The sequence below is a fragment of the Phocoena sinus genome, chromosome X (genome assembly GCF_008692025.1).
Source record: "Phocoena sinus isolate mPhoSin1 chromosome X, mPhoSin1.pri, whole genome shotgun sequence".
Taxonomy (NCBI): Eukaryota; Metazoa; Chordata; class Mammalia; order Artiodactyla; family Phocoenidae; genus Phocoena; species Phocoena sinus.
This window is the reverse complement of record NC_045784.1, coordinates 29,198,427-29,212,665: the sequence shown is the minus strand read 5'-3', so window position 1 is coordinate 29,212,665 and position 14,239 is coordinate 29,198,427. Positions and strand designations below refer to the sequence as shown.

Here is a 14,239-nt window from a genome sequence, read left to right as displayed (position 1 = left end):
AGCTTGGAGTTCTTCTGCACAAAGGGCTCCTTTAAAAATATTCCATAAATAATGTATCAGTCTTTATAATACAGTTTAATTTTTCAGACTTCTTCTCCTGTATAGAAACAAACATTCATATATGAACATGTATCAATTCACTATTGCTATGTAACAAGCTACCTTGAAACTCAGTAGGTTAAAACAACAAGTATTTATTATTCTTTCAGCTCTTCGATCAGCCAGGAAGTTCTTCAGCTCTCTGCTGGGATTATTCATGTGTCTCTAGCTAGCTGTGGTTCGACCAGGTGGCTGTGCTGATCTTGGCTAAGCTCTCCCACATGTCTGGTTGTCAGCCAGTCTGGGGTGACCTTATCTGGGACTACTGGTGTAACTTGGTTCTGCTTCACATGTCTCACCTTTCAGTTATCTGGCTAAGGCATGTTCTTATGATGAAGGGGGAGGCATGACCAAGAGAGCAAAAGTGTTCAAGCCTTTGTGAGGCCTACATTTGGAAGTAGAACAACATAACTTCCACTGCACTCTATTGGCCAGACCAAGGCAATGGCCAGTCCAGATTCCAGAGGTAGAGAAATAAAAACCACCTCCTCATGAGAGGAGCAGCAAAGTCCTGCTGCAAAGGGCATGGATTCAGGAAGGGATGAAATAGTTGGCCCAGTTTTGTGTTTAATCTACCACAGATTGTGACCTTTGCGTCTGCAAAAAGAAGTTCCAGTGGAAAGGTAGATAACTGCTTAGAGTTTTAAGGAGCTCATATTTATAATTTAGAGCAGTTGCTCCTGAACTAAATGACTCCCTTGTCAAGTAATATTTCCACACAATAATAGTTCTCTTGAGTTATTAGGACTCCAAAATTCACCTCTGAACAATGTCTATATTGGCCTTTCCTAAATAAGGTTAACTACCTTAAGACATCACTCTAAATATTAATGTGAAAAATACGGTAAACACTTCAAAATTACATACCTTGTTCAAAAGAATGAAAACAAATGACCATTAAATATTTGCTCAAGCTCCTTTAGGTTGGCAGACCAAGTCCACTTTGTTGTGGTGTCTCATACATCTCAAGTCTCATCATCTCCCATCCCTCCATATGCCCTGTGTTCTAAGACCTGATTTTTCATGGTTTAATGCAATTTAATTTATCCAAGTCTTAGCATCTGAACTGTCCCTCTGCTTGGCATTCTTCTCCTCTTTTCACATCTCCTTGTTAATTGCCTATTCAATGTTGTAAATTCAGTTCTAGCATTTCCTGCTTCTCTTATCTTCTCGAGTGAAGACAACATCTCTTATTTGTGTTGGCACGATGCTTACAACACCACTATTGATAGGGTTATAATACAGTGCTATACATATCTTTGCTTAACTGCATACATCCTTCATAGATTGTGACTAAAGCTGAAAAAACAATGGCAGTATCTTTTTTATCTTTTATCTTCCCAGTTATTCCCAGTACTGGGCACAATAAAAAGTAGTTGAATAATAGCTGTTACATTTAATTGAATAACGTACTCTCCCTCCTTTGACACACGAGGAAAACAAACAAATTACTAAATCATTTATACAAATTCACACAGTTGGGAAAAGTTAGAATTGCAATTAAATGAAGGCCTATTTGACCCCAAGTGCTATATTCTTTAACATGTAACTGCATGAATCTCACATGGAAGGCTTTCAATAAGTACTTGGCATGTATGAGTGGATCTCTCAAGAAATAACTGCACTAAAAACATGAGTAAAGCTTTTCCTTCTATTTACTATTATTCAGTCCTATTCAGTTTTAAGAATTATATTTATTATATGTTGATTTATAGCCTCCTAGGTTTTTAGTGTGGGGGGCAATTGCTTTTGTGTTTTAATTTAATTACATTAAAAAGCCAGATTTTCCATATAACTTTGAGTGAGTTCTGCATGTTAAAAATTTGTTTTAGTCTCTAGAACAATATTTACTGGATTCATCGAGGCATCCCCCTAAAGAGTGATATAACAATAGAAATTTAAGACATTGAAGAATTTTTCTAATGTACATATGTAGAATTATCACTGTTATCACCCTTCAGTTACTAATTCAACCTAAAATTAGAAGCAATTTTGTTTGTAGGTTATATAACTGTATCTGACCTTCAGAAACCTCAGGGGAAAGAAAAGAATAAATTAGTTAAATTATCCTTATTTTATTGAAAGACATTATGAAAATACACAAATAAAACTTATCTAATACTGACCCTGAAAGGCATTGTCATCAAGGAATGCCAGCTCAAACAGCAGTTACAAAGTAGAGAATGGTTAATAAATCTGGAAATATACCACCTCTGTTTGGATTCATATGTACCACTTATTTGCTGTTACTTAGTTCTCTATATCTCAAGTTGTGTCATCTGTAAAATGGGATTGAGTTTAATTGATTGTTATAAGAATTAATTAAAATAGTCCATGTACAGTGCACAGAAATGTGGCTGACTTAAACTAAACACTGAATGTTTATTACGCATGTCATTACAAAATATGTGAGGTTGAATCATGTGAAATTGCTAGTTTTCAATCATATTTGACTGCAGAATTTAAAATTTCATATGTTTCAACCTATCAGAAGGGAATAAAGGTATAATGGGGACAGAAGTTCTTATTTAAATATTCCAGCCTATGTGACCTTTTTCCTTTCTGTGTTTCCCCTGTTCCCTTGATTTCACACTGTTTATTGGCAGACCCACCTCATAAGCATGGGAGAAGAGAGAATGAATAGCCCAAGGCTGACTTTCTAGTAGGTAGGGGCAGGGAACGATTAGGAAGAGGCTGTCTTGTCACATAATTGTCCACACGCAATTGCACTGCAATGTATTTGAGAAATTTTAAGAATATTAATTTTATAAATAAAATTTACATTTATTAACTAAAGGCATCTACAGATGTCTTTTGACCATAAAATCTCATTCCATAGGATCTGAACAAGTCTGAATAGTTCTTTCTCCCTCTGCATTTTGCGGGAAGCTAAGTGCTAATGGTTGGCATTTCTCTAGTGAGTGTGCCCATTGTGTCACAATATTTTCTTTCTTTCTGAAGAATCAGAGTGTTACTTAGATGCTTTGAAATGAAGTGCTTTATCTTGCAAACCTTATACTGTACTTCTTCTGTTGCAGAAGCCTTTACTGGGATAGAATATAACCAATCTCCATTTCCCTCCCTGGCTATCTCAAGCTTAAATCTTATACCTTTGTGATTCAATAAAAACTGAATTTAACTTTCATAATTTTAAATTTATAGGGGGTATTTAAAGGTGATATAACAGAATTAGCTACAATCATGGTTTATAAGGTTTCTACATGTTTTAAAATAGCTATTTGTGAATTATGTTAACATTATAACTAGAAATACAAGATTAAAATTACATATAAGTTTACTAATTTTTGTTTCAAGATAACTGGTAATTGAATTAGTACTGATCTATCTAATTTACAGATGAGAAAACACGCCTGGGTTAAGAATTCAGTTTTATTACAAACCATATTAAATGTAGACCTGATCAGACAACAAACCATGCTGACTCTTGGCTAAGCACACATTACTTGGGGTTTTATAATAGACCATTTACAGATAATGACTTGATTTCCACTAACCATTGTTGTGGCTGCTGTTGAAAGTTCTAATGTGCAATCTGGTTGAATCTCTTCTTGTATACGTAATAGTGTAACATACACATTGGGTCCTAGTGACTATGTTTTATAAAGAGTTACTGCCAAATAACACTTCATATCTGGAGAGACTGTAAAACTATTATATTATCTAACTTAGCTCTTGAGCACTTCTTAGCTCCAAGGAATAACTTGGATTTTTTTAAAACATTATCTTTGCAGCCCAGATTTTAGTGCTATTTCTGGTACATAGAAGTTTTAAAATATTTGATGCTCAGGAACAATGAATAATATATGTTAATTTTCATCTGTTAAAGCCTGCTAAACATTCCAGTACTTTGATACCCCTATTATAGGAGAGAAAGTGTCCCAGTGATATATTTGGGTCTTTAAAACAACATTACCAGAGATAAAAATAATATAGGCAGTTTGGGGAGAAGCACTGGGGCCTTCATTTATTTTCTGACATGGGCATCCCTGACATTGATCCTGTGGATCAAGGGAATTGTTTTCCCTGTCTAGGGTGTTGAATGTCTTTGGTTTATCCCTCTGGGACCACTCTCGGCCCTTCTCTTCCCTGGGAGGCTGACCTCTGTGGATGATATCAGCGGACTCCCTTGCTCTCTGGCTTCCAGTTGGTTTTGGCTCTTGGGAGCATTTACAGGAGATCGGAGGAAGGGAGGAAAGAAATATCAGGGCAGTTATTTACCACAAGATAGCTGCATTCATCACCAAAATATCAAAGCTCATGTCAGGTGACTCTCTTGACTCTCCCTTTGTTCATGGACCAATAACCACTCTCTTTCTCTTTTTTCCTATGTGTCTAGGAGTGATAATTGCAGTTCTCTATTACCAGTTTTGGTGGTTTCTTTATACCCTGCCCTCACCTTTTTGAATTGTTCCCTATTAACTCTCCTCAAGTTAGCCAAGTCCTGCTAGGATCCTGGCACCCTCAAAGGAGAGTCCTACTCTCTATTTCCAGGTGATGACATTTAACAAAAGGGGGAAATGGGAAATGTGATTAGGGTTTATGGAGCATTTCCTATGCCAGGAAACATGCTGGACACCTTATATTTATTAACTCATTTAATCCCCATACCAATACTTTGAAGTTGACCCCTTCTGTTACTTTGAGCCAAAAATTCCAAGGAAATTTTGGAAAATATGGATTATTCGGGTTAAACGTTTGGAATAAATTCATGATGGCTAACATTTATTGAGTATATCTTAGAGCAAAGTACTATTCCAAATGCATTTAAATCTTCACAGCATCACCACAAGTTAGGTAATACTACATCCTTGTTTTACAGTTGATAAAAGGTAAGACCCAGAGAGATTAAGTTACTTGCTCATATCACACACATGAAATATGGCAGAGCTGGGATTTGAACCAAGGAATTCTGGGGCAGAGAGAATATTCTTACTCATTGTATTGCAGTACTTCCCTGTGCTTTGTAAAACATATTTCATCACTGCAACTTTTTTTTTTCTTTCCAAATTCTCTCTTCCTAAACCATATGTCTTTCAATTATTAGTTTCCTAAAATGAGATACTAAACCAGCCTTATTCTTCTGTTTTTAAGAGATTCCTTTCAAGGCAAAACTAATCTATGGTGTTAAAAGTCAGTAGAGTAGTCATCCTTGAAAGGGCTAGTACACAGAAGGGGGTGTGAGGAAGCTCTGAGGATGCTGATCATATTCTTTTTCACCATGGGGGTGATGATAATATGAATGTCTTCAGTCTGTGAACATTCACTGAGTTAACCTCAATAAAATTATCTTATGAAATACTTTTTATAACCCATGCTTAAGAAAACAATCATCTATGAAAACTGCCTATTTATATTACAGTGGGTTGCATTATTTTTATGGGAGCTGGTCAGCAGGATTTACCAATAAGTTTGGAATCAAATTTGCTCTCCTCTTTGGTGTTTTTCTTGCTCTTGGTGTTTCTAATAGCTAAAGATTCAGAATCACAGAGAAGTATCTTGATTTTCTCAGCAACACGGATATCCAGAGGCTGACTTTTCTACCACCAGAAGGCCATGTTAAATTATTCCTGTGCTCTTCAAGTTTCTTTTAGTGCAACATGGTATTGATCTCTGTGTATTTACAGGTTAAAAGATTGACAGAACTCTGAAGAGTCAGAAACTATTTAAATATTTTTCAATTCATTTCTGTCCCTTTCTCAATTTTTTTACTTTGATTTTTTCACTTTGTTTATGCCAGTTACCAATCAACCTGTCTGAGTTTCTTTTTGAACACTGTCTGTAAAAAAAAGTAAAGAAATTGATATAAATGTAGAATTTCTTTATATCATCCTGACAATGATCTGGAAGGATTGCTGTCTCATTTTATGGTCCTTTCATCTTGATATTTAGGTTAGCAAGGAAGAATTCAATATGTAAGTGAATGTAAGAAACTGCTAAGTAATACCAAAAGTTCACTTTTTAAAGAAAATATTAGTCATGAAAGGGATTGAAGATAGAGAGCCACAGAGTCATATGACCCAAGGCACATTTAATGTTTTATGTGTCTTATAAAATAATTTTCATACAATTGAAAAGAAAGCCATTAAAGATGGGGAATTTTTAAAGAAATAATACTGTTTTCATGAAGTAAGTGTCACTTGCAGCAAAAAGGCATAGTAGATGTCGTTCATAGGAGATAAAAAGAGAGGAAAACGGAAGAAGATTTAATGAAAAGTAAGCAAAAGAACAACAAAAAGATAAAGAGCTTGAAGGCTCCGAGTGTTTCCCCTTTGCCATCCACATGTACTAGTATTAGTAATTGAATATGGAAGGACACTTTCCCTCCTTGACTTTCACTCTTACAGGGGTACCAAACTAAGAGAAAACAGAACACATTGTATCTGAGCTCTGTATTTTCTGGTAGATTCAATAATTAAGCATAATTGTACTTATGTCTAGTATTTGGCCAAAGAAAAAGAAGCCAAGGAATAGTAGAATAAAACAGAAAAAAGCTTTCTATATTTATTGAGTACCTACTATTTGCCAAGTCTGTACAGCATACCTACACTGTTTCAGAGGCTTAAGACTGATGTGCTATTATTTCAGTCCCCATTCTGTTGATACTAATGAATAAATTGTCCCTCAGAAAGACTAAGTCACTTGCCGGAGACAATGCAGCTAGTGAATAGAAGACTCGGGTTCGAAAAATCAGCTATTTCTTCCTCAGAAACATGTGCTACTTTTGCTACGTCATACCTATAGTGCTATGGAATGAGGAGTTGAATCTAGGAAAGAAATGAAAACCATTCCAGAGAAAAGAGAGGTTTTGCTTTCTCTAGGATATTCATAGTCCAGGAGGTATAAGACTAAACACCTGAACATCCATGAAGTTACAGGCTAAATATTGTACATTTCATTGAGCATCAATTTAATTAGACCATAGGAGGGGAATTTTCAGTCAAAGTGCTTGAAATTACTTTTAAGTTAAACATGCATTAAGAGAGGAAGACAAAATCTCCATGAATTCTTAACATAAAACATATGCTTTCATAGAAATTTTGAACCTGCAGTCACTATGTACTTTACACTGCCAGGCTCCGGGGTAAATAAATTCAGTCTCGTCTGTTGAAAGTTGCTTTACTGGAACATTTTGAGAAGCACCCTGTTAGAGATTGTGGTGGATATAACAAATATAAGTTGGATTTCAGTTGTGATACTTTAATATATCATTGATTGCATGAGTTTGCAAGTTATATATGATACCGAAAACCGTCTTTTTCTCTATCACCTCACTGCTTTCTAGGTGCCCCAACTAGATGTGCGCTCTGATTAGTCTGCAGTCCTTCCCTCCCTCTCTATTTTGTTTGATTCCAGTTTAAAAGGGAGAATTATAAAATATCAATACCTCATCTGTGTGTATAAGTTTGTATCAAAGCAAGATCCTGTTTGCCTTCTTGACCTTTGTTTAAGCTCCTTGCCCCAAAGCATAAGCTTTCTAGTCCTCATATCTTGGATGCTAGATGATCCTTATGGCCTTGGGGTTCATGCTTTATTCTTTGCCTCTAGACTTACTCCTTTCCAAGTCCCAGCACTTCTCCTTGAATGAACATTTTACCGCCCACATCCCTCCTGGTTTGCCAGACTTTATTATCTGTCTATCTATCTGCCTATCTAGATATATATTTTTAATAACAGCAAGTATTTCTGTCAACTAACTATATTTTATTTTCTTCAAAACCTGACACATTTCAGTGGGCAATACTGTTTTTGTCCGTAAGTTTAGAAGCTACTCAATTCTCAAATGCGTCTGTAAAATTTTGCTCCTGGAAAACAAAACAAAATAGCATTTTCAAGGCATTGTTGACCTTCAACCAATTTGAAAATGAAATCTTAATATTATCCCCCAAAGGCCAAGTTATTCCGGGTTATATATGAGGTTCTTGACAGAATTATTATAAAGCCCACATTCATTTTCTTTACTTATTAATAGAAAGCTTTCCTTATTTCATAAGAATGGCACTGTTGTTTTAAGATCTACCTGTACATTATGTATACTAAAAGTGCTTTTTAAAAGTTCTAGTATCTTAGTGTTTTGTCATTTCTTTTCCCCTGAAATTTTTAATTAGAACTATTTAAGTAGAATTTCAAAAGAATAACTTACAGTTATCTTTGTCAAAGCACATATGTGGTTTGATTTCCAAAGCCTGGCATGGAGGGACTGGTGGACTTCTTGCAGGGGTCAGTGTTATCGTTAATTGAAGCACCTAGGCTCTATCCGGACTTGTCTTGGACATGGCTACCTGGCTGTAGGGAGAGCCTGAATCCTCTGTCTTCAATCTTAGAAGCTTCAGAGATGTCTTTTGCCTGGAAACGAGGGCTCTTCTTGAGCTGTGTGAAATATAAAGTTGGTGTGTGATCAAAGGAGTAGATGAGAAGAGCCCAATCACCCAAGGCTAATGTTAGACCCATCACCCGACATTTTGAGGGAAGTATTTCCTGATCCCCAGACTATGGGAATTCCCATGGCTATGTGCTCCTGGGTTCCTTTTACTGCCTCTCTGTAGCATTACCTTTTAGGAATATTTGTGTTCCCTGTTCTACTCGAAGTTCCCCAAGGGCTGGGGTCATATCCATCTCATTTACTAGTGCATGCTCTAGCATCTAGCCCAGGTTTATTGGTGCTCAATAAGCATCTGTCATTGATAAAGTAGGGCTTTCTTGATAACTTGGGTGATGAAAGAGTTGTGAATGATTTCATACGAAGGGATTGTAGGCTTTGAACCAGAAAAAGAAGATATTTGGGGGTATGACAGAAGAAATAAAATATTTGAAAGATAATCAAATGGAAGGAGGAAAAGGCCAAGGAAGCAGCTTGATAAAATAGAAAGAACAAGAGCCCCAGGAGTTAGACAGATCTGGGCCAAAATCTTGGTTTTATTGTCTTCTTGTTTTGTCTCTTTGTCTCTGTTTCATCTGTAGGACTCTTTGTCTCTGTTTCATCTGTAGGATGAGTATACTAATGCTAACGTCACAAAAATTACAAGATCAATTCATTCAGTGGAGTGTTTCTCATGAATAGTCACTCCAAAAATGTTAGATGTTATTAGTGGCTATTGTTTTCCCTCAGTATAATTCTCAAGTAAAGAAGTGAGAAAAATAGATGAAGAGCTTTCACTGACATATTTCAACTTAACTTAAATCATACCTTTCTAAAATTTGAACCATCCAATATGAGACTGGATCATTCTGAGGCAGCATGTAAAATGTATATGTGCAGAAAGCATGTTTTATGAGTGAAGGATGGTGAACCCTCTATGATTATTCATTCTATTTCCAAGTACACAAAATGGTTAAATCTTATGTACCCACCCAGGGCAAATTGTTTGTGGTCTTTGTTTCTTTGTGTGTTTACTTCTTCCCAAACAGTGCCCAACTGCCTGATAATTTAAACAATTTTTCTCTCCTTTATAGGATCAGCATTCAAAAAGTTGAGTTAATTAGATCCATTAGACTATAGATCTCCAACTCTTGTTATTGAGAAAAATATTTAAATAGATTTGGCCGAATGATGATTTACTGGTTTTTGTTTTTTACTTGGAGGTTCTCTTTTCATCCATCACCCTTGGCAGATTAAGAATTAGATACATTAAATATTCTTAAACATAGCTTTAAATTTTAAAAGGCGTATTCGTAGAAATGGATCACTGGAAGCATGCTTTCTTTAATCGGGTATGTTTCTTATTTCAGTTTGGGAAGCAGCACATAGAAAACCTCTTCAGTGACCTGCAGGATGGGAGACGCCTCCTAGACCTTCTTGAAGGCCTGACAGGGCAAAGACTGGTATGTGACTTACAGTATTTATAAGGAACTTCACATTAACCTCAGAAGAATTCCAGACCAGAAACAAACTCAGCATAGTTTTATGAGATCCAGTAAAATTAATTAATTTACTAATTACTGACTTAAGTAGCAGTACAGGACCTATTCCTGAAAAAAACAGCCTTGCAATATTATTTTTGTTTTGGCATCTTCTATCATATGCAGAACAAGAAGGTGAAATTTTCAGTAATATAATTTATATTATTTAATAGATATTATTCTCTATTATTATTTGGTATCTTTGTTAGTGGCTGTCTTTATAAGGCTTTTATACATAATGACCTTTTAAGTTTAACTTTTAACTTTATTTAGTCTTTTGTCTTTTTTTCTCCCAGTTTTATTGAGATATAATTGACATACAGCACTGTACAAGTTTAAGGTGTACACCATAATGATGTGACTTATAAACATCATGAAATGATTATCACAATAAGTTTAGTGAACACCCATCATCTCATATAACATTAAAGAAATAGAAAAAATCTATTTTTTCTTGTGATGAGAACTCTTAGGATTTAAGAACACTTAATATGAGATATGGAAAATGGGGAGTTGCTGTTCAACAGGTATAAAGTTTCAGTCCTGCAAGATGAATAAACTCCAGAGGCCTGCTGTACAATATTGTGCCTATACTTAACAGCATTGTATTGTGTAGTTAAAATTGTTTTAGGAGGGTAGATCTCATTTTAGGAGTAAATACTTCAGGCATCATAATGGTAGACTTTCTAAAACTCCACAACTGAATGAGTTAATCCATATATTGTAATACACTATGCAAATGTTAGTTTAAACATTACAGGACAAGATAAGACTTTGGGGATTGAAGGTGAGGGTTAGAGAACCAAAGATGATTGAGGTTTTGAGCTTCAGTGACTAAGACAATTAAGGTAATACTGCCAGAAATAGTTTCCGTTAAGCCTATTTGGCATTATAGAATTTTGCTAGGCTCAAATCTCTTTTAAACTTTCCTAAAAGGTGTGGGAATTGACTCACTTATCTATCTTACTAGCAAATGTCCTTATGCATGCTGATGTTTCTCTTCGTGGTCATGCAACTGAGGTGTAGAATGAAGGAGAGATGGTAACCAAACTCTTTTGTGAAGAAAAAAAAATGCTATCAGTTTTCTTGAGGAGTGGCTGATTCATGCTATAAGGAGTTTCTTCATGCTATAAGAAACTGATTCATGCTATAAGGAGTTTCTCCATGCTATAAGAAACTCCTATGACAAGGATAATTAACCTGAAGCACTTAAATTCATTATATTAATGCCTCACAACCTATGATCATTTAAAAGATTCCAATTTAGAAGTGAAATATATCAATTATTCCATTTCTGGTAGATTGTCCTTCTCTCCCCTGGGCAGTCAACATTGTTTCATTTTGTTTTCAGCCAAAAGAAAAAGGATCCACAAGAGTTCATGCCCTGAACAATGTCAACAAGGCACTACAGGTCTTGCAGAAAAATAATGTAAGTGGAGCCCTGGACAGAGTCTGGATACCATGAGACAGCATGCTTAATGTTTGAGTGAGTGCTTTGGCCCTAAAAACAGAGAAAGCGTTTCAAGTTCTCTCATAAGTCAAAGCAGTTATCATTGAGAGCACATGTTCTAGTTCTTGTGCATCTGCTAATGTGATTCAGGAAGTAAATGCATGCATTCACAGTGGGGGCAGGGAAAGGTGTGAACCAGACCTGATTGGCCACTTTATGTTGTTTTTAGATTTTACATAATGCAGTTATATTTGGTGGCCAAATTAAGTCGTGTGGTAAACCCAGCTCCTTACAGCAGTGTTCGTGAAACAAATGGCTTTTAATAGGCTGACTATTATTTTTTTTGTATAAAGTGGGTTCACACATGATGATAAAGTTTGTTTGAATTAAGCCAACATTTATTAGATAACACATCCAAGTATGAAAATTACACAGAAAACTCAGTATTTCAACTCAGCATAAGAGTTGCAAATTTGTTTTCTATTCTTATGTTTGATTAAGTTTAACTAGAAGAAAATATATGTGTGGTATTAGAAAAAGTCAACAATCGTACGTAAACAAGTGTGTAGATGAAAGGAGTTCTTGTCTCCTCAGGGTGACTTTGAGATTCCTCCCCTCTCTCATGATATTGGAGGCAGCCCTCCTTTCTTATTAACTTCCTACAATCTTTCTAATTAACCAATACATTTACTGGCTTTTTTTGTAACTTCCTAATTACATTACATCTCTCTTTCAAGGATAAATTCAAATAATTGATCATATACTATTAAAATAACCATAATTAGTGATAGATTAGTAATGATGTATACTCCCCCAAATATTGCTCAGCTCATCTAGCAGGGAGAGGACGTTATTCTGGAAATGGAAGTGAAAGTTGTGTAGTAATCGGTCAGTTTTATGAAAGGTTACTATCATATTTAACCTATAAAAATTATTTTACAGAAGTGTTATATATTTTTATTATTTTCCTGCAGTGATTAACTCTATATTTGCAAGTTTTCTGCAGCAGAATAAGATAATCTATGGAATGTTTGCCTTATTAGCAGTCTTATAGAACCTTTTTATAAACTTTTTTTTGAAGTATAGTTGATTTCCAATGTCATGTTAACTTCTGCTGTACAGCAAAGTGTTTCACTTATAAATATATATATTCGTTTTCACATTCTTTTCCGTTATGGTTTATCACAGAATATTGAATATAGTTCCCTGTGCTATACAGTAGGATCTTGTTGTTTATCCATCCTGTATATACTAGTTTGCACCTGCTAATCCCAAACTCCCAATCTTTCCCTCCTCCAGCCCCATCCCCTTGGCAACAAGTCTGTTCTCTATATCTGTGAGTTTGTTTCTCTTTCGTAGATGTGTTCGTTTGTGTCGTACGTATCTTAGATTCCACATATACGTGATATCATATGGTATTTGTCTTTCTCTTTCTGACTTCGCTTAGAATGATAATCTCTATGTCCACCCATGTTGCTGCAAATGGCATTATTTCATCCTATAGAACATTTTGAAAGATCAGTAGCATATAAATTAAGAAAACATTTTAACAATATTAGGAACTTAGACAAAGAAAATGTCTTTTTAAATATCAATTCCTCGTATTCCATTACAAAATATAAGAGCAAGGAAAACAGCAGAAAACTCAAAGAATTATTAGATTTAATCTAGTTGAAGAAATTGATCTCTTCCAAGCAAGAAAATGTCAAAACATAGGCTGTTGGATCTCCTCTAAAGTAGTGGATTAATGAAACTGTAGATTTTTTTTTTTTGATAAGAGTTTTGTTTTTTCACATACTGATTATAGATTATGAATTTTGGGTTTTTTTGTATATATTATAATTATTAATTTTATAATTTTCAATATAGGACCAGAAGAAATTCTGGCAATAAAAAGAAAAACCATAAAATAAAATCCCTGTGACTTTGGGAATAACCGTATATTTCTTAGATGTGAAAACAAAGGCATGATACAAAAACAGAAAAAATTAACTTGAACTTCATCAAAATTATGAGTTGTTCTTATGTTCTGGATATGAGTCCTTTGTTTATTTTATGTATTGCAAATATATTTTCCTTCTCTGTGGATTAAAATTTTAACTCACTTTATCTTTTGATAAAGAGAAGTTCTTCATTGTGATGTAGTTCATTTTTATAAACTTTCACTTTATAATTATGTGTCCTGTTTAAGAAATAGTTGCCTGCTGAAAGCCATTATGGTATTACATTTTGCTTTTATCCATATAAGCTTTATTATTTCACCATTTGAATTTGGATCTATATGTCACCTGGAAATGATTATTGTATATGATATGAGGAATGGGTTAAGATTCAGCTTATTTTTTTCACTTGGAATCTGAACGATAACATCACTTATTAAAAAGAATGTTGCTTGCCCATTGTTCTCTAGTACTAAGTGTGTCATAAAAAATTTTCAGTACATTTGTAGTTTTATTTCTGGACTTAAATTCACTTCCATTGTTCTGTTTGTCTATACATCATGAATACCATGCCATGTGGAATACTGCCGTTTTATAATGCATCTTGTTATCTGGTGAACTTTTACCACTTTTTTCTTATTCAGTATTTTCTTGGCTATATTAGCCCTTTGCATTTCTAGGTTCATTTTACAATCATCTTTTTAATTTCCACATAAACCTTCTTTGGAATATGATCAACATTGAGTTAAATCTATAGATCAGTTTGGGAAGAATTGACATCTTTACACTATTGAGTATATTAGGTGTCTCCTATGATTTTCCTCTATACTTT

At 34.8% G+C, this 14,239-nt stretch overlaps 1 protein-coding gene across 1 annotated transcript in view; it reads left to right on the top strand.

Annotated features, from left to right (window-relative positions):
• Positions 1–14,239, top strand: part of DMD (dystrophin) — a 2,099,690-nt gene that overhangs the window by 346,166 nt on the left and 1,739,285 nt on the right. The window contains exons 3-4 of the mRNA XM_032618871.1: positions 9,847–9,939; positions 11,369–11,446. Of these exons, the coding sequence (XP_032474762.1) occupies positions 9,847–9,939; positions 11,369–11,446 (171 nt within the window). The remainder of the gene's footprint in view (positions 1–9,846; positions 9,940–11,368; positions 11,447–14,239) is intronic.